We start from the raw sequence: 25434 nt of genomic DNA on the forward strand, positions 1-25434 counted from the left end.
TTTCAGCGCAAGAAGAATCCATTTGTTGCGGCGCAGCATGGCGGTAGTGACTTTTATTATTTAGATAGAGTGTAAGTTTCGCAATTGACTAGTCCGTCGCTGTGGCCGAGTGTATTTCGATCAGGAGGGTACGGCATGCGTTGTTTATGTTGAATCAGATGGGGGTGAGGGGTGGGGGTGGGGGAAGTGGGAATGGGAATGGGAATGGGAATGGGAATGGGGAGCAGAGGGGGCGGGGGATGAGTGTGAGGGATTTGTTGAGTACGTAGACTTGATGGGGGAGTGGTAAGGTGGGATTGATGGTGGTTGAGATGGGTTGGGATTGGTGACCCTTTGGGGAGTGATGACCCTGTGTGAGATTTGGGATGGATGACCCGCTGAGATGGACTGGGAATGGTGACCCTTCGGGGCTTGATGACCCAATGGAGATGACTGGATGAAAGGACGGTGTTGGCAACCAAAGTTGGACAGTCAAGATGTTTCATCAAGAGTAGAAACAAAAGTGAGCCCGGCGTGTGGCCTGATAATGATGTACTTTCCCTATCTCTGGGACGAAAAAAAAACAGGGGCTGGCTAGGATTAGGAAGGCGTTTACTGTTTTGTATAATTGGCTGGGTGGCTAACTATTTGTGATGTTTTGCCAGTAGATTTCTCTTTTGTTGTTGGTCGTCTGAAGTCGGTATTTGTTAGGTAGATGCATGGTCTTTTCTGGCGCGCGAACTCGGTATCTGACTCGCAACTCAATCCAAGCTGCTCGCTCTTTCGGTCACAATCGCACCGAGATATTGTGTACATTGAGGATACGCTATAATGACCCGAGGATAAGATAAATGTCAACGATATACAGTTCGCCGCCTAGAGAAAATCGTTCGAGTTGATGTTTTGGCTGTTTATCATGTTGCGAAAAAAGGGGGATCTTCACAATGGAGGAAACCGTTGCATCAACATAACTCAGGATGGATGGTTGCAGGTTGGAGGTGTTGGGGGGACTTGAGGGTCAAAGAGGCAGGATGACTGACGATTCCGATGGGAAATCGTCCCACGCGTCTGAGTTCTAACGTCTGTGGCGATTGGTGAAAGTCTGGGGTTTCATCCGAGATCGTACGAGTGGTTGTTTTGGGAGTGCCGTGCCCAAGCTTACACAAGCAAGACAAGCATTGTCGCTTGCGGGTAGCCCCTTGTTGGTGGCACGTGACACCCCTGACTCCAAACAAACATCGACAGAGGAGGAAGACGACCATGAACGTTGACGTAGGAGTTGAAGCAAGGCTGGGGTTTTGTTCAGGTTGCGAATGAGGCGATTGGGGGATATGGAACTGGCGGATATGGGGGGGGAGGAAGGCAAAGGTCGTCTTGGCAGGGGTCTAGGTCGAGGTACTCTGTCCAGTGGAAGATGTGACTGACTCTCCTTTGGGAGTGATGGCATGGAGATGATCAGTTTGGAGGTTGCAGGAAGAGGTTGATGGATCTGGTATATAACCGTGGATCTCCCTCGTTGTTTTGTGTTCATCTCTCCTCTCAGCATCAGCAAGCACCAGCTTCTATCAACAACAACTTTCACTTCATTTTTGTTCTTCGTCGGCTCTGGAAGTCCGACCAACCCATTTACTACAGGAGCCGCACGGCGTGGATCAAACCCAGCAGCGGTATTCTCACCTTTGTACATTCCCTCGCTTTCCCGTTCACCGGCCAGGGGAAAGCGTTCAAGCTTCTCTCCAGCATCATCAACAACATCATCGTCGTCGTCAAGACTCCCTCTCTTCGCCCTCAAGGTACTCACTTACCCCGCGCACCCTCCCGCCGCTTCCCGGCTCCAACGATTATCTTCATTATCGACCCGGTCCTAAGAAGCCGGCATTCCCTTCTAGACCGTTACCTGCGCGAGCCGCCCATCACCACCATCACCATCGGTTAGACGACTTTGAAGAAGAAGACGGCAGATCACCCACCGACACATCCTTTCGTCGGCAGCAGTCAGTCTCACCACCCCTAGTTCAACCATCATCATCAGCAAAGCCTTCTCGCACCGTCTTCACCTCGTCGGGAAAAGCCCGTCCCCTCCGCCTCGTCCAGCAATCCCGCAAACGCAGGCCGACAGTCTTTTACGCCCAGCACTCGCACAGTTTCTTGCAGTCGCTGACTTGTATCACGATCAACCAAGACACCTCCTTTTTGAGTAGTAGCTCTTCTTCAAACGACAGAATGGCTTCCAACCCCGTCATGCCCAAGGTTGCTCCTCCCTTTCCTTCTTCCTCTGCTGCCCCTTCCCCATTCCCCAACCCAACCAATCTCCCCCCTCTGCCCCCCTCTCGTCCCACGTATGATAGGGGTATGGGAGCTGGGGAGAGATTTGGTGCTGGTGGACAACAACAACAACAACAACAACAGCCATTATCATCATCAAACAATAACACACAAGAGAAGCTACTTGCTGACTTACGCCGCCAGGTAAATCTTTTTGTTCTCTCTCTTGCTTTTGTTCGACGCCCGACGCGAACGATGTGTTGACGTGAGAAATTATTAGCTCGACGACTCCGCCTCGGACGCCTCGTCGGTCGACTCGCGCGGCCGTCGCCGCCGCAGAAACAACAAGCAGCTCGCCCAGGCTGGCGGCTTGTCCAACCCTGCTGTGCTGCCCCGTCTGGCTGACACCAAGCCTGTGAGGCTTCAGCTTGGGCTTAACCTTGACGTGGAGGTTGAGCTGAAGGCTAGGCTGCAGGGTGATGTCTCGTTGACACTGCTGTAAGCTCTCCTTGACTTTTCTTTTCTTATTGTTGCTGACGATATTGTGATGGAAAAAGTCAATAAATGACCCTGACCTGACAATTTTTCTCACCAAGGGTTGAGGAGAAACCCACGGCACGGCCAAAGGAGAGTGTGGAGTTGGTGCCGGATTTGTTTGGGGTTGTTTATGGGTATAGTAGTAGTCATGAAGGGAAGGTGAAGGAGGAGAGGAAGGAGATGTTTTACATGCGGATTGGGCAGATGAGCTTCAGGCAGAACTGGGTTGAACGAGAGGTTAGCAGCTCGCTTACGCTCACGGTTTGCCTGTTGATTCTGGCTTTGGGGATATTGATAGGGTTTGTGGTTGGGAAGTGGGTTGATTTGGTGCTTTTTGGAGTTGGGGTTTCGTCAGGGGGTTGTGCAGTGGGCTTTGTTGGGATGGATCTTGTTGGTTCATCAGAAACAGGCTCGACTGGTGTTGTTGTTGGGTCAACAGCTGGAGAGGGGGTTCCTGTTGTGGTGGGATGGGATTATCACCATGGTAGGAACAGCGGTACTGAGTATCGCGGCTCTTGGTTGTTGGCTTGACTGCGATCGCCTCCTGCTGAGGATGGATGCCTATGTATAATATACGATGGGCTTGGGTTTGTGTTTGGGATAGATGAGATGATCAGAGAAAATGGACATTGTGTGTTGTTTTCTGGCTTACATTTCTGTCCCCAGGTTTTCCGTGTAAGTGCGAAGTGAGGCTATCCCTGACCTTGATGCCAGTACGTAACAACAACTGGCAGCCGTCCCCAACCAAGACGGAAAAAACTTGTTTCCACCCACAACTTGGGCCGGGACAAGCCTTCCATCATAATGCCACAACCCACTCCTGCTTTCATCAATCCAATCGGAACCATCCTCCATCGGGTATGGTGTAGCGGTAACATCGTTGACTCTCACTTCTCAGAAGTGATTGCCTCTCTCTCAACAGCCCCGGGTTCGACTCCCGGTATCCGAGTCACAACATTCTTTTTGCATTTTTGCATCAGATTTCAGTTTTGTTCTTTTCTCCTGCCATACATAAATAACATTGTGAGTGTGTGTGTCTTTGGTGCAGTGAGAAATGCTCCCGGACTTTGAGACGGTTGATGTGCCTTTCAAACTTGTACCTCTACAAACCACACACTGTCTTCCTGCTCTGATTGTCTATCGATTACTGACACACCCAAAGCTGTATTGCTGGTATGTTTTGAAGTTGGCGCTTTCTCAAACCACCGGAGCATGCCCAGTGCTGGTCTGATCGTCCAAACATAATCCCATCTTCAGATTTCAACAAGCACATACGACCATACCCAGCTGAAAATACGGCATCCCGTCCGCTCTGCCCGAGTCAAACAGCTGAGGGCCGAATCAGTACTCAGGTGGGTGACCACTGGGGAATCCTCGGTGTTGTATGTTTTTTCCCTGTTTTTTTTTCCCCTCTTGAAAAGCTCCACTGACTCCGTACCCAGTCTTGACGGCTATTAGACCACGGGTAAGGGGGGGCCCTTTTTAGTACATACCCTTACAGACGACTGTACTCAGCTCAAGATACAACATTGGGGGCTGGGTGTTGATGTTATCTGGCAAATATTATGTTGATTCCTTGACAGGTAAAGAATGCGGAAAGGGAGACTGAAGATCAGATGAGGTCTTGTACAGAGAGCACGGCAACAGTAAATGAAGAAGTAGATCATATTCATCTGTGTCTCGGATGAAAGTCAACCTGTGAGCTAGATACACAAGACCGAGCTGTTGCTCACGTCAAGACTTGCGAACAGTCAAAACTAGGTGCCCTGCCCTGCCCTGCCTACAGGTACGCACAAACAAACCATCACCCGCAGGTCAGAGTGAGTGACCTTCTCATCGACTCGATGTTTGGCGCGGGTAACTCGAAGAAGAGGAGGAGTAGTAGGTCGTGGTAGAGGAGGTGGTTGTGACGGCGCCATTTCTGGACGGCGCCATTTCTGGGCGGCTGAAATAGCGACCGCCGAGGGGACACACCCTGGACGGTACAGTATGAATTGCGTGGGGCGTTGCAGTTGGCGCAGTATATTTCGAGGACGGTATTATAGGGGCCGTCGAGGCAATTTTCCTGTGTATAGTAGGTAGGTGGTTAGTTGGGGGTGAAGCTCAACTTTAATTCATGGATGGGAAGATCGAGTGGGGGAGATTGGTGGCAGGTTAGGACTAGATGGAATGTCCTCGGGGGTTTTACTCACGCAGTACCAAACACTTATCGTCATGATGATGAGCGGGTGTTTGTCTCTGGTTCTGTGAGAAGAGACTTGAAATGGGCTGGAATGTTTTCAAGAGTTACTAGCACCAAAGTAAACAGATGGATGGATGGACGACGTTACGAAAAAAGAGGGGAAAAGATCAACCTGACTTTCCATAGAAATAAAGTCCCTATTTATGTTGCAAGCAGAGGAAGCCATGGGATGAATGACTGCCTCCTTCAGGTGTGATCGTCACCAATAGCATCGCGAGGCAAGGCGAGGCTGCCCGGTCGTACAACTTCGTCACTTGCCTACCATCCAAGATTATTGCTACCGGTCAAGAGTCCCGCGTCTAATGAGAAAGCAGCTAGACAAATGGAGAATGAGGAAGAAGTTAGGAGGTAGTGACACCACCCAAAGAGGTAGGTAGATGACGTGAGCCGAACTTTGATAGAGGATGGAAATACACTTCACTACTTGTCTCGTTGGGTAACACAAGTAAGTTGGGAGGCTACAATATCATGATAAGAAACAAACAGAGTCTATGGTTGTCACTGGGAGTCATGGTGTGGTTTTGAGCTGACATACACCATGTCTGTTTCTATGATGAAAAGCCCGTATCCCTCACGGCAACACTCGCCCCTGACTTCCTACTCACCCCCCAAAAGACCCCCCTCAAACCTCACCCACAACCTGCCTATGGTCCCTAACCACGCTCTCCACGAACCTCACAAACCCCTCCCCAAACCGATCCATATCCTCATCCCGATAAAGCACAGTGCAATGCTGCATAAAAAACCCAAACTCCCCCTCCCCCCCCTCCACAACCTCAAGCACCAGCTCGCAAGGATGTCCAATATTATACAACCGATGAACCCCCACCTCAAAATCAGCATGCCTATACTCCCACGGCGCACCACCATGCATCTGGAAGTTAATCGCCACCTGCCCCAGCGGCATATGCCCCTCTGGTCTGTTTTCCTTTCCAACCACACGATCGACAATATCATCAAACGACACCTCCGCATGCTCCAACGCCTCAAGCGTGAGGTCCCGAGCGGAGGTTATGACATCTTCAAAGGGTGTCTGAAGGGAGCAGTCGTTGTTGAAGCGGAGAGGGAGGACGTTAGCTAGGCAACCGATCACAGACTCGACGTCGGGGTGGGGACGGTTGCCTTCTAGCATTAGGATTGTGAAATCTTTGTCGGCGGTGTGCCGGAACAGGTAGGCTCGCCACGCAGCGAGGAGGAAGTGAAAGGGGGTGGAGGAGAGGTGGGCGCAGATGCGCTTTAGGCGTTTGGAGAATTTGGAGGGGAGTTGGGTGGTGAAGTGACGGCGGTGGGTTTGCCAGGTTGAGGGGCGAGTTTTTCGCTGGGCGAAGGGGAGGAGGGTGCCGGCGGTTGGGAGGTTGGTGAGCTCTTGGGTCCAAAAGTCTAGGTTTGCGAGGGCTGGTGGGAACTTGAGGAGGGTGTTGTGCCACTGGGCGAAGTCCGCAAAGGTGATGGGTGGGGAGGGGACCGTGTCGAGGTCTCGACTGGAGCGGATCGCGTCGTAGAGGTCCATCCAGTCATCTGAGAGGATTGTGAAGCTGGCTCTGTCGAAGCAGATGTGGTGGGCGATGAAGATGACAAAGTACTCGGTTTCTGATGTTCTAACGAGGGTCATAGTTGCTACTTCGCCTTTGGCTATCTCGAGTTGTTGGTTTCGAAGACGTGAGATGATGATCTGGAGCTCTGTTTGAGGGGATGTGGTATATGATACGTCCTCAATGATCAGATGGCATTTCGGCTCTGGCGATGGTGACTGAACGAGCCGGTTGCCGTCTTGGACGAATGCTGTGCTCAGTGCTTGGTGCCGTCGTACAGTCTCGTGGAAGGCTTTTCCTAGTGCAGGTAGATCTGGGTGGCCACTGATGCGCAGGACACCACATAGGTTCATCTGAGACTTGTCTTCGGCGCGGACATGGCGAGCATACATTCTCGCTTGGTGAGTTGACACTGGCACCGGACCAGACGTTTGGAGTCTCGGGATGTGATCCAGCTTCCTTCTCTGATCATGTTGGCCATTGATAACACTCGCTGATGTCTGCTTCTCACCCGAACATGTCTTCACACGCTCCTCGCTCGAAGATACTGCTGCAACAGGCATCGACGCCACGACCTTTTCGACCAGCCCCTGAATGGACTTTGCACCAAGTATATCAAACAGCGAAAGGTCAACTACGGCAGTTTCCTTGAACCATTTCCGGAACTCGACAGCCACGATCGAGTCGAGGCCATAGAATGATAACGGGTTGGTTGGCAGAATGCTCTCTGTTGGTGTGCTCAAGCCTGTTGCCACTTTCTGGGTGAACGCTTGCTGTAAGACGGCAGTCTTGTCCTCAACGCTCCCTGCGGATGCGAGGAGGCTTGCCGTGCTCACTTGACCAGCTGCAGCACCGCTGCCGGCCCCGGTGCCATACGATCTGTTGGCATATAGTGTGCGGAAGACGGACCGCTCCGACCACCAAACATCAGGCTCCTTTGTGTTGACGCCGACAATCAGCTGATGCCAGTCGAGGCCATCTGTGGCGGCATCAGGCTTCTTCAGCTGTACTGCTTCCTCATTCAAAAACATGAGTTCTTGCTCCGTGAGGATATCGAGCTTGTTTCTGTCGAGGCTCTTCCTGACAAGCTCATTCTCAGCAACCAAGCCCCTCGTGGGCACAGCACCAAGATTCATAGCCGTTCCGACAAGGCCCTGCTCCCGTCGCCAGCGCATGAAGGCATCCATGTACGCATTGGCGGCAACATAGGCTCCTTGTCCCTTGTTACCGCAGATGGCCGACACCGACGACCAGCAGACGAAAAAGTCCAAGTCGATGCCCAACGTTGCTGTGTGCAAATTCCACGCACCGGTGCACTTGGTGTGCAGCCCGGTCTGGTACTGATCAAACGACAACGACCTGATCATGCCGTCCTGTAGCACAACCGCAATATTGAAAACGCCAGCCAGCGAAGGACCAATCTCCCGAACGACGTTCTCAACATCAGCCAAAACACCCACATCCCCCTTGTAAACACTGACCTCAGCCTTCCTCGACCTGAGCCAATTCACCGTCTTCCTCCCATTACTACTCTGATCCCCCGACCGGGACATGAACGCAAACCTCCTCGCCCCACGAAGATACATCCACTCCGCCGTCGCCGTCCCCAGCTCCCCCAACCCCCCAACCAAAATATACGTCCTATCCCCCTTGAATAACAGCTCTGATCATAACTCGGCGGGGCAACCATCACCTCCTCCTCCTCATCAACAGTAAGAACAACCTTCCCCGTATGCCTCCCCAGCTGCATCAACCGAAATGCCTTCTCCGCCTGACCATAAGAATACTCAAACAACCCCTCAGGCGGCCTCACCTCCCCAGAAAACACCATCTCAAACGTCTCCCCCAACAACCTCGCCGCCAGGGGTTTATCCAACTCATAAACCAAAATCATATCCACCGAAGCAAAACTGACATTCCTCCTGAACGGATCCATCCCCAAGTTCGAATTCTGATGTATGTCCCTCTTCCCAATCTCGACAAACCTCCCAAACGGCGCCAAACACCCCCACGTGGCATGAAGCAGTTTCCCAGCCAGACTATTAATCACCACATCCACCCCTTTTCCTTCCGTCGCCTCCATCACCCCCCTCACAAAAGAATCATCCCTCGAATTAAACACCTCCCCCTCCCCCATCCCATACCTTTCCCTCATCAACCCCCTCTTCCCCTCCGAACAAGTAACCAGCACCCTCGCCCCGATATTTTTCGCCATCTGAATCGCCACCTGCCCAACCCCCCCAGCAGCACTGTGTATCAGAACCGTTTCTCCCCTTTGCAACCGTCCAACCGTGAAAAGCGAATAAAACGCCGTCGTCATCGTAACGGGCAGACTCGCCCCCAAAGAAAATGACATTGTGTCAGGTATCTTCACGCACATATCACCATCCTGACGAACAAAAGTCTGATGTGCCCCCTGGCCAGGACGGTAAGCTACCACCCGGTCCCCAGGGGAAAGGTTAGTAACGGAGGCGCCAACGGCGGTGATGACACCCGCGCATTCGTTGCCCATGTTGTAGTCTTGGATTATCCCCAACGCTACAGCCAGGTCGTGGAAGTTGAGGGCGGAGGCTTTGACACGAATGAGGACTTGTTTATCACCAAGGGCGGTGTTGTCTTGGGGGAGGGGGACGAAGTGGAGGGTTTCGAGGAGGCCGATTTTGCCTACTCGGAGGGCGAGGGAGGGGTGGGAATTGTAAGGTGAGGGTTGGGGGAGGCTGCCGAGGCCGGAGGGGAGTTTACGGTTGAGGGGGAGGTCTTCTTCTATGCGGGGGATGTGGAGGGTTGTGTGGTGGAGGGAGAAGTCCTCTTCTGAGGCGGTTGACAGGCAGGGGAGGATCTGTTTTGTGATGAGAGCGGGGGAGGTGGAGGGTTGGATGTCGAGGGAGAGGAGGCGAGAGGCTTGGTTTTCGTTGCGGGCCACGCGGAGGAGGCCGAGGATTTTGGCGTGAGAGGGGTTGGTGGATTGGATTGTTGCGTCGAGGGTGAGCCAGAGGAGGGTGATGTTTTCAAGGGTGAGGAGGTGGCGGGTGCCGAACCATTCTGAGGGGGGGTCGATGGGGTTTGGGTGGTTGTAAAGGCTGCTTAGGACTACGACGTGCTTGGGGGCGAGATTATGAGCGGTGACTTCGTTTATGGTGGTGGTGGTAACTGAGGCGATGTAGGGGGATGCCTCGAGTTCTTCCAGGATGGCTCGTGTTGTTTCCGAGGAAACAGTTGGTAGGACCACTGTCAAGTCAATCTGAGCTGTGGAGACGTTGGTTGCTGGGCGATAAGCGGTCCATTCGGAAACGGTTGCAACCGGTGTCCATTCCGTAAGAGACTCGCTGGTGACAACCACAGCATTGCTGGCAAGTGATGTTTGCAGTGCCTCAGGAGAAAGCTCAGCGTCCTTCCCCACGATAACGAGATCATACCGGCCTTCTGGCCTACCCAACACATCAAACCTTTCCGGCCACTGAGTTTCCTCGCTCAGAATATGCAGAGTCTCATACAGCGGTCGGCCCGTGACTGGCACTGCCAAATGAGCCAGCAGAGCTTCAGCCTCAGAGTATTTCATAGCCAGCAAAATCCTCGAAGTAGGATGCTGAAAGGTATACAACCTCACCAGCCCCCAACTCCCCCCTCAACCTCGGCCCCCTCCAACAAATCAAAACAAGACTGCCACCTCTGCCGGAAAAACAACGCCCTCCCCTGCATCTCCTCCACCCCCTCCACTTTTGTCAACGACCTCAACCCCCTCGGCTCGCCATACTCAACCCAAATCCTCCCATGGCAATGCCTCGTCTCCAGACCCTCCTCAAAACTCGAAACCTCAAACTCGAACCACTCCTCCGAAAACGTCCTCGCCGACTCCGCCACAGGCCTCAGTTCCAACACCGTCTCCGCCCCCTCGTCATGGTCTTCCCTCAGAGTAAGCGGGGCTTTTATCAAGACCTCCTTCAGATGCACCGCGGCAATGCTTTCGTTCCTACGGTCCCCAAGTCTGACTGCCGCTTCAATAGCCATACAGCAATAACCCGCCGCGGGGAAAACCACCTTCCCATCTACACAATGATCTCTCAACCAAGCGATCTCACGCAACCGGATGTAATTCCTCCACCTTGGGATGTGATGAACCCCCCCCGGAACGGGAACTCCAAGAAGTGTGTGTCGTGTTTCGCGGTGGAGGTGCTCAGTGGTGAGGCGGTTCAAAGACCAGTAGTTCTTGTGGTTCCACGCGTGAGTTGGTAGATCCACGAGGCGGTTGCCAGGGCCGTTGATGACTGGTAAATCAACGGGGTATCCGAGAGTAAAAAGCTCTCCTGCTGTGCTAAGAAGGGACTCATATGCCGAGCGGTCACGAGAGAGTGTGCCGAGGTAAGGGGTCTTGTCTAGCTCGAGTAGTTTGAGGACTTCTTTAGCGGGAGCTTTGAGGGCTGGGTGAGGGCCAATTTCAAGAAGGATATCCACTGTTGGTTTCTCCTCCTCATCCAGAACCGCTCCAGTGAGAGCGTCAGAGAACCGAACTGGTTGGACCATGTTTGCTGCCCAGTACCCCGGCCCGAGCGACCCGGAGTCGGAGACGACACGGGCAGTGACACTAGAGAACATCCTAGCGGTAGGCTTCTGCGAACAAACAACCAACTCCCTCCCTTCCAGCGCGGCCTGATACCGCGGAGCCATGGGAGCCATATGGTGCGAGTGAAAAGCTTGCTCGACTTTCAACTTCCGGGCAAACGCCTTCCGAGCAAGCAACTTCTCCTTCAACTCCGTGACTGTGTCCAAGTCTCCCGAGACCGTCACGCTAGAAGGGCTGTTGATAGCCGCGATAGTGAGCCGGTCTGCATACGCCCCCAACTCAACCTTTAGCTCAGCTGCTGACAGTCCCACCGCCATCATCGCCCCTGGGATGCAGTCTGCTGCTTCAAGGCCAGCAGACATGTACAACCCACGGTAGTACGCCGTGACAATCGCCCCCTCAAGCGACAAAACACCCGCCGCATACGCAGTTGCTATCTCACCAGACGAATGCCCACACACCGCCGACGGCTTCACTCCCCAATCAGACAACAAGTCAACAACTGCAACCTGAACAGCCGTGCACACCGGCTGCGAGAACCTGCTTTTAGAAAGCCGCGACCCCTCCTCATCACGAAGGAGCTCATCAACAATCCTCCAGTCAGGTTATCAGGCAACGTCTGTAAAGCCTCATCGCAACGCTCCAGTGTTGCCCGGAACGCTTCAGAGTGAAGTATCAACTCCCGGCCCATGTCATATGTCTGGGCACCCTGGCCCGTAAAGACATACCCTACTCGAATAGGCTGTTCACTGTCGAGAGGTTGAGTCCATTTAGCGCTTGATGCCCCGGATGAAAGGGCGTCGGCTAGCTCTTCAACACCAGCCCCCTGTGACAGGACAGCAAAGGTCCTGTTGCTGTGCACTGAGCGGCGTGTAGAGAAGCTGTGGGCTAGATCACGGATAAGCGTCTGCTGATCACCCCCCTTCTTGCTGCTGAGGTAACTGGCGAGGTTGCTGATCGCTTTCTCGCCGGCTACCTCCGAGTGTGAGGTGAGCGGAAGCAGGTACGGCCGCGTCTTGGCGTTGTCAACACCATTGACTATGACAGTTGGGGAGTCAAGAGGTTGTTCAAGAACAACATGGACATTCGCACCGCCATACCCAAAAGAGTTGATGCTTGCCCGGCGCGGCTTTCCATCTGACTCGACCCAGTCCAGGGCAGAAGTGGGAACCTTGAGTTTCCACTCGTCAAAGAGTATCTCCGGGTTAGGCTTGTGGAAATGCATATTGGGCGGGATCTTGCCATTCTGAATAGCCAACGTCGCCTTGATAATACCCGCAAGACCAGCCGCGCCTTCCAAATGTCCAATATTGGATTTGACACTGTCCATATAAAGCGGTCTCGTGCGGGTAGACGTGCCAAAGACTTTACCGATAGCAGCAGCTTCACGAGGATCGCCCGCCTTGGTCCCCGTTCCATGAGCCTAAGGTATGTATATCTGTAAGCTCCCATCCAAACCACACACCACCAACAAGTCAAACTCACCTCAAAATACCCCGTATCATCCGGATCAATCCCCGCCCTCCCATACGTCTCCCTAATCAACCCCTCCTGCAACTCCGCCGACGGCAGCGTAATCCCATCCGTCTTCCCGTCATGATTAACCCCACTCCCCCTCACAACAGCCCTCACCCAATCCCCATCCCCAACCGCCTCCTCCCTCCTCTTCAGCACCACCGCACAAACCCTATCACACCTCACATACCCCTCCCCATCCCTATCAAAACTCCTACACCTCCCATCAGAACTAAGAAACCCCATATCAGTCATAGTCTGATACGTATTCGGCCCAAAATGCAGTGCCGACCCAACAACAACAGCCATATCCGCCTCCCCACTACGAAGGGACTCACACACCCGAGATGAAACGCCGTCAGACTGGACGAACACCCCGTGTCAACCGTCATGCTCGGCCCGTACAGATTATACATGTACGAAATCCTATTACTAAGAATGGAATTCCCCCTCCCAGTGATGGCGTACCTTGGGGTAGTACTCCAAGTCCTTGTTCTGAAGGTTGTGGTAATCATTGGAAGTGGTGTACATCCCACAGTAAACCGACGTGCGCGAACCCCTGACAGAAGCAAGGGGGATTCCCCGGTCTTCGAGGGCTTCGTAGGTTACTTCCAGGAGGAGACGCTGCTGGGGGTCCATCGCCTCGGCTTCTTTGCCCGAGACGCCAAAGAACTCGGCGTCAAAGTCGGCGAGGGGCTGGTCGAGAAAGTAGCCGTGCTTGGTGTTGAGCGTGCCTTTGTGGGTGTGGTCTGGGTGGTAGAAGGCGTCGATGTTGAATCGGTCGGGGGGCATCTTGCGCTGGAGGTCGATCTGGCTGAGGATGTTGTCCCAGAGACGGGCTGGGTTGATGGCTCCGGGCACCCGGCAGGCCATGCCGATGATGGCTGGGGGGTTGGGGTGTTTGTCTCTGCTGGTGGAGCTTGCCATTGTGTCTCGAGTCCTGGCGGTGTTTGGGATTTGATAGAATGAGGTGATAGCCAGGTTGTTGAAGGGTCTATGAAGACACGACTATAAGCCTCTACAACAAGCAGGTTAGAAACGAGAGCTTTCTGAAGAGTGAGAACCAATGGCTTTTTAAACTTACCAGGTAGGTAGGTAGGTTAGACCCTCACCCGCCGGTGAGGTGACCCGCGTCTATCGGCCCGCACGTCGTGTCTAGGTTGTCCTACACATTCATGCCGATCCCCGTCTTTGATCCTGTATATCAACAGCAGAACTTCCGTCTCACACATCAGGTTGTACTACCACTTGCTCGTCAACCTCGCCATCTGCCCACAACAACTCATCTGATACCCCTCATCCTCCTTCCTACCCAAGACACCTCACCCATGGTCCCCAATAACAACCCCCTGACGCCATCACGAAGTCGCCCCCCCTACCGAAAGCCGCATCTCCGGATCTCCCCTTCAAGCACCAAGACGCGCGTTCCCTTCCCCTCCACACTCGGTAGCTTGACCTCTTCCAGACAAACTACTGCGCGGTAATATACTCATGTGTTGATAAACTTGATAGTCGTCCACCTCTCGGAAAGGCAACAATACCGCTGTCGAGTGTCTTTGCGTGTGATCGAGACGAAACAATAGTAATCATAACTTGGGAGGGTGGTATAGTAGTGAGACAGTAGTTTCATTTCTTATATGCAGGTCCTCTGTAAGCCGATGCCCCCGCCCTTTGTAAGCGGCAGAAAAATAGAGAGAAAAGAGAAGGAGCTAGTGGGTTGAGATGGCATGGTCCAAACTAAGGTTCTTGCTGAGGTTAGAAGAGTAAAACGAAACGGCCCAGGAAGTCGCCAAGTTGATACGACCTCTGGTTTGAGAAAAACAAAACGTAAAAAGGCATGTCGGTCGTCGTTGAGGTTAGCATTGCCATCGTGTATACAGTCGGCATCTCAGTAAGCGTTGCAACGTGGGTAAGGCATGTGTCATGTGCAGAAAATGTGAATATCAAATTTGTTTATTTCAAAACTCCTAGCTGTTTCCTTTGCCAGGTAGTCAAATCAAAATGCTATTAAAAGATAATACCAGCAAACACGTGTAAGCAACGTCGCCGTAGCGTATCAAAGAAAACGCCATGTGATCCAAGACAAATGAAAACCCCGCGTCCCCATACTCATCGTTGTTATCGTAACCGCGCATTCATGTGTGTATAATGCCGCTTATCAAAGATCATCGACGGCATAAAACTTCATTAGATGTCCTGTCATCCATCATCCATCTGTCACTCGTGACTGTGGAAAAGTCCTAGGCAGTCACACTGCTTCCCATCGAGCCCCATCGGAACCTCCTCAGCGTTCCACCGGATGTGGACTTGACCAGCTCGCGCCCACAGCTCGCAGAGGTGTTTGACGCCGAACCAGCAGCGCTAAAGGAACCCAGCGCACTCCCCTCTTGCCGACCTACCTCGCGCCCAATGACATAGCCTGCCCCAAACCCTACCACGGAAACCAATACCACCACACCAGCGCTCACCACCCAAGTCATGAGCGTCGGGCTGAGGAAGGTTGCTGTCTCCCCTTCGGCGAATCCAGGTGAGCTGGTCTTTTTCTTCTTGACAGCCCGTGAGGATTTCGTCTGGTTGGTTGCGCCACGCTTGTGCTTCTCTGCCGAATCCTGTTGCTCCTCCTTTCCTCTGCTCGACGTGGAGCACGGGACACTGGGAGCACTGGAGTTGGATGCGGTTCGAAGTGGAGCCTTGGGCGGCCCGCCGGATCCGCCAACGGAGGGCGGAGGTGGGCCTTCGGCCAGGAGCTCCGATTCGGGAACGAGCCTCAGCTCCATCGGTTGCGAGCTTGGCAGGATACCAACCCCTGCACCGAGTCCACCCATGCCGGCATTTGAGGGTCCGGCTCCACGTCTCTCATCGGCCTTTCCTAGACCACGAGCAGCCTGAGCACACGACAGCAGAGTCGTGAGTGAAGCACGAAGCGCGGCGTCGTGATCGGCTTGGTAGGCAGGTGACATGAAATTCGGGTGGCCGCGATGCGTACGGGTGTGTGAGCGGTGAGGCATGGGAGGCCGTGATTGGGGTGGGTGGTGAGGAGGTACTGAGCTGGTTGAGTGGCGGTGGGTTAGGTGTGATGGCGGGTGCGAGAAGGCATTTGGCTGTGGCCTGAATGCGGGCGCATCTGACGGGCGACCAAGGGCGGTCGCATTCTCGTCGTCGTCACTATCAGTATCGATATCTATGGCCCGGCGGACAGTAGTCTGGTAACGCAGCAGATTCGCCGAGGGATGCACTGCCTCGTTTGAGCTCGTCATAACTCTATCCTCTTCACTCTCCGTCTCGTCATATTCTTCCTGGCTGCTGGTAGCGCCGCCACGACTGGAGGGATGTCCGATAACGAAAGATGCGGGCATTGGCCGGTGCTGTTGCGACCTCCTCCGCCTGGGCGGGTACGAGTTGGTGCCGACCCTGAGGCCCGTAGTTACGATTTCATCTCCGATAGATGACAAGGACGAAGACGACGGCTGCGAGGCTACTTCTACCCACGACTCTGCATGTTCAAAAGTTAGTTTATTGGCGAGATGGATATCACTCTCGATGCAGTACTGACCATCATATCGGCGACGCGGCGATGTCCCGTCAGATCGCCCCGTGGCCCCCGCGCTCTCCGGAGCATCGCCATACAGCCCTCCCGGCCCGGCGCCTTGAGAATCGTAGGGCCCCATCGTAAACGCAAGCTGTTTATTGGATGGACAACAGGTCTTTCAAATGCTTGGTGATTTGTTGTCAAGTTGTAGCCCCGTGTTTGTTGGTTTACGGCGCGCTCCGGTTTGGTGATAGCTGTCCCCCTTGGCTGGTCCCCGCCCGGGCAAAGTGGAGCCGTGAACAAGGAGACAACCTGTCTGACAGGATGGTTCGATGAACAAACGAACAGTGCGGGGAATGGGTTGACGTTGACGTTGACGTGCGACGCCGGGAGCCAGGTATCGTGGATGAGTACTCTGTTGGTGAAGCGAGGTTGAATTCCTGATAGTCGATAGGTTCGTTGAGGCTTTGTCGTTCTTTGTCCCTCCAGCCTCGATGGGCGAGTGAGCATGCGCCGGGCTGGTTGAAGCTTGGCAGAACGGACGGGAGCGTGCCAGTGGCCGCCGTGAGGGCGTGGGTTGGGGCTGGCAGGTCGGCGTGACCAGACTAGCTTGTTTGGGGAAAAGTGGAGAGGTCATCCTGGGCCATCCTGCAAGCTCATTCGCTGCTCACCAGCTCAACCATCCCCACTTGCTTGTCTGCTGGACAGGGTACGCTTCTGTCCAATGACGCGATGGTTTGCTGATTAGCAGGGGTAACGCGGCAAGAGGTGCGATAACGATAAGATGCCAGAGGTCTGAGACGATTTACTGCGTAGAGATGCAACCTGGGATGCTTACCAGCTGCGTGAGGTCGCAATAACAAAAGGTTTAAGATCAGTAGATGGACTGATAGTGGCATACATACATCATTCCAGAATTGCCATCAGTTAGAAGTCCGAAGAAATGTGATTCAGGCGCAAGACGTCATCATCTAGGCAACTTCTCGTTACCGGACGGCTCTCGCCCAGTGCCGGGCCGGGTGAATGAAAGGCGGAAAAGGCCATGTCACGTCGATGAAGATTCTTGCCTGATAATAAGCGCAAGGATGGCGTCCTCAGGCATCATGAAATGTACAGCATTATGAACATCCCTCAGTCGCCAGAACAGACACGTGCCTGGGTCAGCACCAAGTCGAAACACCTCTGCCGTGCTTCTCCTTTAGGAAATTGTGTGCTCACCTACTTTCCTTCTGAGAGATCTGGATGCCACACACTTGGATAATCCTTACGATCGATTTGCTGCCCTATGCGACAGTTGAGCCTCCCTCAAGCAGTCATCACGATGAACACAAGATGACTGGAAACAAACTGCGGGGGGAACACCTGCTCGACAGCAGCCCCGCTCCGGCTCCGCAACCATGAACGAGAGGTTTTCTTTCTTTTTCCTTTCAGCCCAGACGACACACACTTGCACGTATTCGGACACAGAGCAAATAAGTGGTTTGTCTGGGTTCCTCGGATGAAGACATGGTGATGTGATAGAGGGGGTGATGTCTCGGATAGCTGAGGTTGTCATGGAAGTTGGTCTGACTCCCGACTGTCTCTCTACAGCACAGCACAGCTGCAGAAGCATCTGCAGCCTCCTGCAGAGACCTGTCCCAATGGTCGGCGATGTTTGGTTTCTAGGTGGTCCTTCAACCACGACTACCACGGCAGCTTGTACAGGCCAAATCCATGATGGATCGGTGTGGCTTACGTGCTTCGAAAGCTGGATGGCTCACAGGATGGTTTGAAGGCAACCTCAAGATCGGACACCCCACGGCGATATTTGTCACGGACAACACTAGCCAATGTGAGAAGGTCAGTCTCTCGGCCCGCCGGTTGACGTGGCAATAATTGCTGACGATATTTGATGTTACAGACACTACGGGACGCTGGACAAGAACGCGGGGGACAACCCAACCGGTTGGTCATCTGAATTGGTGTTGCAAAATGCAGCATCCCAATGAGGTGGCAGGCAAACCCGTGCTCGACGGCTTCTCGGCAGTCGATTCTCGAGAGACTGGGGAAGTCGGGCGGTCATTCATCGGAGCCCGACTTGACCAGCCTAGAAGAGCCTCATGCCTCTAGTTGTGTAACATCGAGTGTGCATGAGAATTCAGGCGAGAGATTGTCCGACTCTGTGAACAGCTGCAGATGTGTCGCGTGAGAATTGAAAGCACTCGGCAAACTCACCGGTGAATATGTTCTGAGTCGAGGTGGAAGGGGTATTCCGAACGGCGGTGTTTCATCCTGATATCTTCTGGCACGCCAGCTCGAGAAGCTTCGATGTCAATCCAAATCGAGAACCAGCAACACCATAGATTTTTGAGATAATTTGTGGCAACTAAGAGTAAAATGGAGCTATATTGGTGTAAGTGAAGGGTTGTCGTTGATTTAAGCTCCCTGACGAAAGAGCCCCAGCGTGTGGAAACTATCTCGAAGAGGGAATTGTAAATTCAGAAGACCCGTATTGCCAGCACAGCCTCCGAGCATATGCGCACATAGCCAGGGGTAATTTGATATAAAAACGCTCACCTGCACGCCGCTCGGTCTACAGAAACACTTGCCTTCATAAAACACTTCGCAACAACGAAAAAAACGGTCAGTTTCAAGGTGTAAAGAAGAAGAACTCGTCTCAGTCGCCAACATGCTCTACAGACGACATTATTTCCAGCAGGACGTGAGTAAGCATTGGTCCGTCCTCGACCGGCGAGAGGCTTGGCAGCCACCTGCCTCTTCGACTGCCCTCCACTCCCCTACTTCCCATAAAGCACCTACCCTCCATCAAGACAAGGGTACAAACTGATGTCTCCAGCCCTGCCAGGCAGTTTTCGATACATACATTGCCTTGCTTACCTCAGACAATCCAAGGCTGGCTTTCCACCTAGAGCCCTAATATTTCATGTCCTTGTTTACTGTGGAATGAAGATCACTCGTATTTGCTCGCGAAATATTCAGTCAAAAGAACCAACAGTGCTGCAAACTCGGAACGCCGGCTGGGGATGCTGGGTCCACCCGTGGAGAAGCCAGGGCGGGTGTGCGCTGCTTGCATGCTGCACCTACACTACCTACATGCATGACAGCCATCAGCAAGAAAGAACGAAGAAACGAGGAGCCAGAAAGAGGTGGGCGACAGGAAAGACTCCCAAAATTGAGGCTCAAAAAAGATACAAAGCAACGGAACAGCTGGCGAGCCCCTCTCTGGATCGATTTGCTTCTGGCCCCCTCCTTCCATGCTCCCCTCCCATGCTCGCCCCCTCCGGGATCCAAGAAAGTCGGGATATGCCACACCCTGCAAGCATGAGCGCACTTCTATGCAACAACACCAAATCCTGCCAATAAACGGACTAGTCGATCTGCAATATGCTCCTGGGTCGATCCGCTCATGTGAACCATGTTCAGCGAGTGGGGTGATGGACAGCATCAAGATACGTATTTGCGGCTCAAAATTGGGCTTCCACGGGTATAAAGATGGCATCTGGAGACCGTGAACGAGAGAGTGAATTCATCCGGAATCACACAACATCTCAGCTTCACAAGTCTACCCAAAGTCCACCTCGTTTACCTACGCACACTCAGCCCAATTCATCCACTCAACCATTTCACATCACCACCACCCCACCACTCTACAAGATGGCTTACAACACCATGACCCAACAATCTTGCTCAGACCTGGTGAACCATCATGAGCAAGAACCCTTCTATGAAGTGAAGAAAGGCACAACCTCCTCCTCCTCCAACAGCTCCGGAAGTAGCGAGTGAACGGGGTTTCTTGACGAGAGGCTCACCCAGCCAAAATGTAGGCACCTGCTGCTCTCCTTTTCCATGAAAATTCAGTCTGTAACGAGAACATAACCCTGCTCACCCACATGACCCTTGCTCACCACTCTACTACGACCCACAGGTTCCCAACAAAGCCATATCATGCCCCATACGTTACAAGTTACAACCACCTACACATAACTATACACACCCACTACCCCACAATCGACCACAAACACGATACAACCACTCTCACAAACAACCACTCTCACACAACCACTCCCACACAACCACTCCCACACAACCACTCCCACACAACCACTCTCACACGTCCCCGCCCTCCTTCATATCGAACCCAACACCACCACCACCAACACCAGTCGCTACCATGATACCCCATTTTCGATTTTCAACCGGTTTTTCCCCCCCAAACAATCTCATTATCCGGTGTAGGCGCCATTTTCTTTTCTCGAATTATCGAAAACCAGTCTCTACCCACCCATCTCACATATTTTGCTTTTGCTTTCCCACGGAATGGCTTATGTTATGTATACCCCCAAAGTAGGAAGTTCCACAGTCTTCTTATGCACACACACACACACACACACAAGGAAGGGCATGTTTTGTTATCTGGAAGGCGTTTTGTTGTTCTTTATTTAGCGTTTTGTTTTCCTACTTCAAATCAATCAAGTACATCCACTTAGCAGAAAGGGGGGAAACTGGGTATAACTGGGATCGAGATCATGTCCTGACAGGTGGAGGAAGAAATGACTATGTTGTCCAACTGTTGAAATGACTGATACACCAGATTTACAAGATGGTTGATAGTTTTTATCGATTTTTGATTCAATATGATTGTTTTGACAAAATGCTACCTAAAATTGGATATTCCATCTGTGACCTGGGTTCTCTTGTCGCTTCTAACACTCCCACCAAAGGCGGCCAAGCAGCCTCACAAGAGTGACCTTACGCTGGGCTTCCCTTTCACATACCAACCATAATCACCTCATCCGCCAAGTCATTGATTCCGTGACTTTCCGCTCCTACACCTCCATCTCTACAATATTACCCCCGCACGTACTGCTGCTGCCGCCCATTCTAAAGAGCACCCAGATCAAGCGGCACACTGCTTCCCCGACCAGCACGATACCTCTTTGGGCCTCCCACAAAGTCCCTTGGCTTCGGAAAGTTCTCCTCACTAGTAAACTTCCACCTCGAGTCTTGTACTACGTAGCGACCACCGCCACCTCCACTTGGACCGTGTGATAGCGACACATTCCGTGTTGGACTTGGGGTCTTGGCTCCTCCACCATTTGGCACAAGCGTGAAATTGCTCGGATCAAGTAGAGACGCTCGACCTGAAGCGCTGGATGGAGTATGGCTTAGAGAGGGGGGAGCTGGCGCCGCTGAAGGAGGAGGGGGTGGTGCCGGCGAGCGAGGAGCATCGTTCGAGGGAGGGGGTGGTGGTGGAGGAGGGGCTGACGCAGGAGACGATACACTGGATGCCGCACGAATTGCTGCTTGAGCCGCGATACTCTGCGAGATATTATTTGTGGCCGCGGCTGGAGCAGGCGGCGGTGGCGGTTGTGAGCGGGCTGGAGCCGGCGGTGGTCGTGGAGCTGCAGACGGAGGAGGCGGAGGAGGGGCGGGAGGAAGCGAAGGGGCCGAAAACGACGGAGGGGGTGGGGCCGAGGACGGAGGAGGGGGTGCTGGTGCGCCTGGAAGTGGAGGGGCTCCCGAAGGCTTGCGAGAACTCGGAGGTGGCGGGGGTGGCTTTTTGCCAATAATTGGCGGCGGACCTGTTTTTCGGAGATTGGCAGCCGATGGATTGAAAGCAGGGGCGCTCGATGTGCTGGGTAGTGATGGCCTTCCTGGTATAGCAGGAGCCGCCCCCACTGGAGGTCTCGGAGCGGATATTGTTGGAGGCTTTGGTGCTGACTTGGAAGATTCTGGATCTGAGAGATAGGAAGACTCTCGACTTGCTGGATGGCTGTTAGTGATACCCAACACTCATGATCAGATGCGCCTTACCACCAGTATCAACGCCCCCACCTGTTTTGCGCAGTTTTGGCATGCCTCCAGCAAATAGGCCAGCTAGTTGTGGGGGTCCATCTGTGCTTGGTGCCGGTTGATGTCTATCACTCTGATCGCTATTACTTCTCCCACGATTTCCAGGCAAAGGAGGGGCGAGACCGCTGGGAGCTTTAGGTAGGCCAGGAACGGGGGGGGCACCGAGAGAAGATGGGCCGGGACCTCCGCCTCCAGATACCTTGCCGATGATTGGGGCCGATCGATCGTTCGTGACAGTTTTCTTCAACGCCTTTCCTTTGCCGATGTCTTGTAGCAAGGCACCCTTCCAAGACGGTTAGTGAATTTGCTTTCCATAACAGCCAGGTCTCTCTGCCAACACACCCTATTCGGCAATCCAGCAGGCGGACGCGCCGGCAAAGCACCGCCTCCCGGGGGCGGAGGTGGTGGAGGAGGGGGAGGACCTCCAAAGCCGGGCGGCGGCGGCGGAGGTGGTGGAGGAGGAGGAGGCATCGTGTGTTCTTCGATTACAAGGAGGCCGGCGAGTTGGGACGAGGCTGCAACAAGACGATCGGCGTCTAAGGCCAAGAATTGGAAGGGCGCGGAGTCGAAGCAGTAAAATGACGGCTATGCCGGTGCACGGTAGTTAGTCCGGGGAAAACGGTGGTAAAAGATACAGCTCAGAAATAATGCCTTCTCTTGGACGGACAATGAAGCGGTTGGAAGTTGAAATGCGACTGCCTTGGACGGTTGGCGTAAGATGATCGGGGGGTGGTACGTACTGCGTCACTCCTGGGCACTGTGGCTCAGCGCTCCAGCAGATAAGATTACAAGCCCACTGGTTAATAAGTCAAGCCACAGTGTAGCCTTGGCACTGCCCATAGGTACTCTGCCACTACTGTATACACAAAAGGGTCTGCGTTCCAAAACCTATCAACAGTCTTTTCATGTTTGAGACAGCTTGAGTTATTCTGAGACGGTGTCATACAGCATAGTCCAAATCCAAAACCTCCCATTCTCTTGTGTACATGCTCTGATCCGAGATCCGAGATTCAAAGACGGGGAGCTATGGGGTGTTGATTGTATGTGTCACATCCGCAACCACAGTAGACATGTTGCTTGGACTGACTTCAATAAAAGTAACTAGATGATGGATTTACCTGTTGATTGCCCTTCTCGGCATAAAAGTGCTTAAACAAAAATTAGCCCAAGGCAGTGTGGCTGTTTTTACCCAGGTTACCGCTTCCACCCCGTTAGATGCACGCTCCAGCCAGCAAGGTGCATACAGTGGGGGTCTTCGCTCAATCGGGGAGGGGAAGCTTTGAACACACCCCGGTCACTTCAACGCCAATGCACGGATCTGCACCATCTTCTCTAGCCCAGAGAGCTCTCTTTTGACTGCAACACCAAGATTCAACCTCACTTCTCATAAAGTTTTTTTTTCTTTCACTTAATTCCCTCTTGTACATAACACCCCCCCCCCCACCCCCCAAGCTACAATCAGCTACCCCCACGCCCATATACGATCGATTGGTCCATTTCCGGGTGTTGTTCTGCCTCATTCGGCATCCAGACCACCCACCGTCAGTCTGGGGAAAAGAGAGTCCGTGTAGGAGACGACGCGCTAGACGGCTTCAGGACCGAGCAAAAAAAAAAAGAAGACACCTTCACCTTCCCCGCCTATTCCACAGCCATGCTTCGTCGGCCGTACCAAGCCGGGCTGGGCCTGCAAGTCTGCCAGGCTTGTGAGCTTGTCTCTGGCAGACAATCGATGCGCACAGCCAAGCGTAGCTTCGTGACACTACATCCCAGCAGACGCTTGGCCAACTTATCACCACCAAAGCCTACCTGGATGAGCGCCACTCGCTCCTTTGGGACCTCGCAGACATGTCTAAAATCAAAACGCCAGCAGACACCGCAAAGTACTACCCAGAACCCAAGCCCCTCGCCAAGCACGTCGGCCCAGGCCAGCTCACCGGTGGGGGACCAGGATGTGCCAGATTTGGAAGAGATCATGGCTGCCGTTGACCGTACCACCAGGGAATTCACTGCCCATTCGGGGATCCCCTCTGAGCACATGACGCTCACAGCGCTGCGGGCTTGTGCGCAGACGGATGTCAGGCAAGCAGCAGACACCCAGACCAGTCACTCTGCCGTTGCTGCGGCCGAAGACAGGCCTGTCTCGAGACTCTTGGGCTTGGAAGGTGATGCCGCAAAGGCTGGCCAATCTAGCACCTCTACTACAGTTTCTGTGCTACGGCCGGAGGACGTTGTCAACAAGGTATCGGAAGCGGCATATGCGATCGTCGCTCATCCCGCGGTTGTTATCACCCCGCAAGTGCTGGAGGAATATGTTCGACTTCAGGCTCGCCTTGGCAGACCGCAGACACTGCCACAAGTCTTGGGTCTCTACGGCAGCAAACCCACGCCCAAGGAAGTGTCTGGTTCCATCCGCTACACCGATTCCAACCCGGGGAGAGCGAGCAAGGCCGTGGATCCTGCCGTTGCTGAAGCTGCTCTCAATGCGGCGATCGAGGCCGATAATCTCGAGGCTGCCATTGGAGTTGTGGAAGCAACATACTCTTCCAAATCCTATCTGCGCGCAAAAGTTATTAGGAAAGGGCTCCTTCCTGCAGGTCTAGCTGGTGCCGTGCCCTTAGCGCTCTATCTCCTGGCCTCTGAGTTTGCCCAGTTTCAGTCAGCCTGGGACCATGCGAGCGCCACCAAGATTGCCTTTGCTGGCGCCCTTTGCTATGTTGGATTTACCGGCACAATCGGGATGGTTGCGGCCTTTACAGCCAATGATCAGATGAAGCGGGTTACGTGGGCTATAGGAACACCTTTGGGCCACCGATGGCTCTACGAGGACGAAAGAGCGGCCCTCGACAAGATTGCGTGTGCTTTCGGATTCTCAGAGGAGCACCGGTACGGTGAGGAGGAGGGGGAGGAGTATCTCTGGCTCCGGGAGTACTTATTGAGCAGGTCTATGATCCTGGATGCGGTGGACCTGATGGAGGGTATGAACTAGGGGGGAACTAATGGAGATAAGCGGCAGTTGAAGGTGGCGGGAAGATGAAGATGGAATAACGACCAGCACGCATCCGTAAGACCCAGGGAGCTTGGCACTCAGCACCGGGGCTCACGGAAACTTTGATCGTCGCTTTCGGACCCGGGACGTTCTTGGCCCAACTTCCCTAGGTACCGCTAGGCTAGTTGATCGGCCGTGGGGCACCTCATCGGCCGCTGTCCGTTGTGGTTGCCAAGAGTGTGGAGCATAATATCAAAATCTAGGATGCTAAACCGTCGAGATGGGATCCAAGACCTTTCACATCGATTGCTGTGCAAGGCGCAATTCTGCGGCCCTCCCTACCCGTGGCCTCGTACACCCCCAAAACAATGCGTACCCAGCCCAGGAGAAACCGGTGGAGCAGCCTCCCGTTCCCCAGACGCCAGTTGACGACCG

General features: G+C 53.5%; 5 protein-coding genes across 5 annotated transcripts, besides 2 other annotated features; 2 read left to right on the plus strand and 3 right to left on the minus strand.

Annotated features, from left to right (window-relative positions):
• Positions 1-2202: 2202 nt before the first annotated feature.
• On the plus strand, positions 2203-2746 carry PODANS_1_11865 (uncharacterized protein; the record flags this gene model as incomplete). The annotated part of the gene is made up of 2 exons (XM_001908819.1): positions 2203-2229; positions 2525-2746. The coding sequence occupies 2 exons, from the start codon at positions 2203-2205 to the stop codon at positions 2744-2746; spliced, it is 249 nt and encodes an 82-aa protein (XP_001908854.1).
• Positions 2747-3635: 889 nt separating this feature from the next.
• Positions 3636-3730, plus strand: a tRNA (tRNA-Glu).
• Positions 3731-4049: 319 nt separating this feature from the next.
• Positions 4050-4174: a sequence feature (rRNA 5S).
• A 1471-nt stretch (positions 4175-5645) lies between these two features.
• PODANS_1_11870 (uncharacterized protein) lies at positions 5646-13558 on the minus strand (the record flags this gene model as incomplete). Its single annotated transcript, XM_001908820.1, has 7 exons — positions 5646-8021; positions 8084-9655; positions 9707-10092; positions 10212-11656; positions 11734-12539; positions 12602-12964; positions 13100-13558. The coding sequence occupies 7 exons, from the start codon at positions 13556-13558 to the stop codon at positions 5646-5648; spliced, it is 7407 nt and encodes a 2468-aa protein (XP_001908855.1).
• A 1313-nt stretch (positions 13559-14871) lies between these two features.
• On the minus strand, positions 14872-16299 carry PODANS_1_11880 (uncharacterized protein; the record flags this gene model as incomplete). Its single annotated transcript, XM_001908821.1, has 2 exons — positions 14872-16124; positions 16185-16299. The coding sequence occupies 2 exons, from the start codon at positions 16297-16299 to the stop codon at positions 14872-14874; spliced, it is 1368 nt and encodes a 455-aa protein (XP_001908856.1).
• Positions 16300-21041: 4742 nt separating this feature from the next.
• Positions 21042-22484, minus strand: PODANS_1_11890 (uncharacterized protein; the record flags this gene model as incomplete). The annotated part of the gene is made up of 3 exons (XM_001908822.1): positions 21042-21925; positions 21975-22296; positions 22356-22484. The coding sequence occupies 3 exons, from the start codon at positions 22482-22484 to the stop codon at positions 21042-21044; spliced, it is 1335 nt and encodes a 444-aa protein (XP_001908857.1).
• Positions 22485-23664: 1180 nt separating this feature from the next.
• On the plus strand, positions 23665-24999 carry PODANS_1_11900 (uncharacterized protein; the record flags this gene model as incomplete). Its single annotated transcript, XM_001908823.1, has 1 exon — positions 23665-24999. One exon carries the CDS (start codon positions 23665-23667, stop codon positions 24997-24999), a length of 1335 nt encoding a protein of 444 aa, XP_001908858.1.
• Between the last annotated feature and the right edge of the window lie 435 nt (positions 25000-25434).

This window comes from Podospora anserina, chromosome 1 (genome assembly GCF_000226545.1).
Source record: "Podospora anserina S mat+ genomic DNA chromosome 1, supercontig 2".
In the NCBI taxonomy this organism is placed as follows: domain Eukaryota; kingdom Fungi; phylum Ascomycota; class Sordariomycetes; order Sordariales; family Podosporaceae; genus Podospora; species Podospora anserina.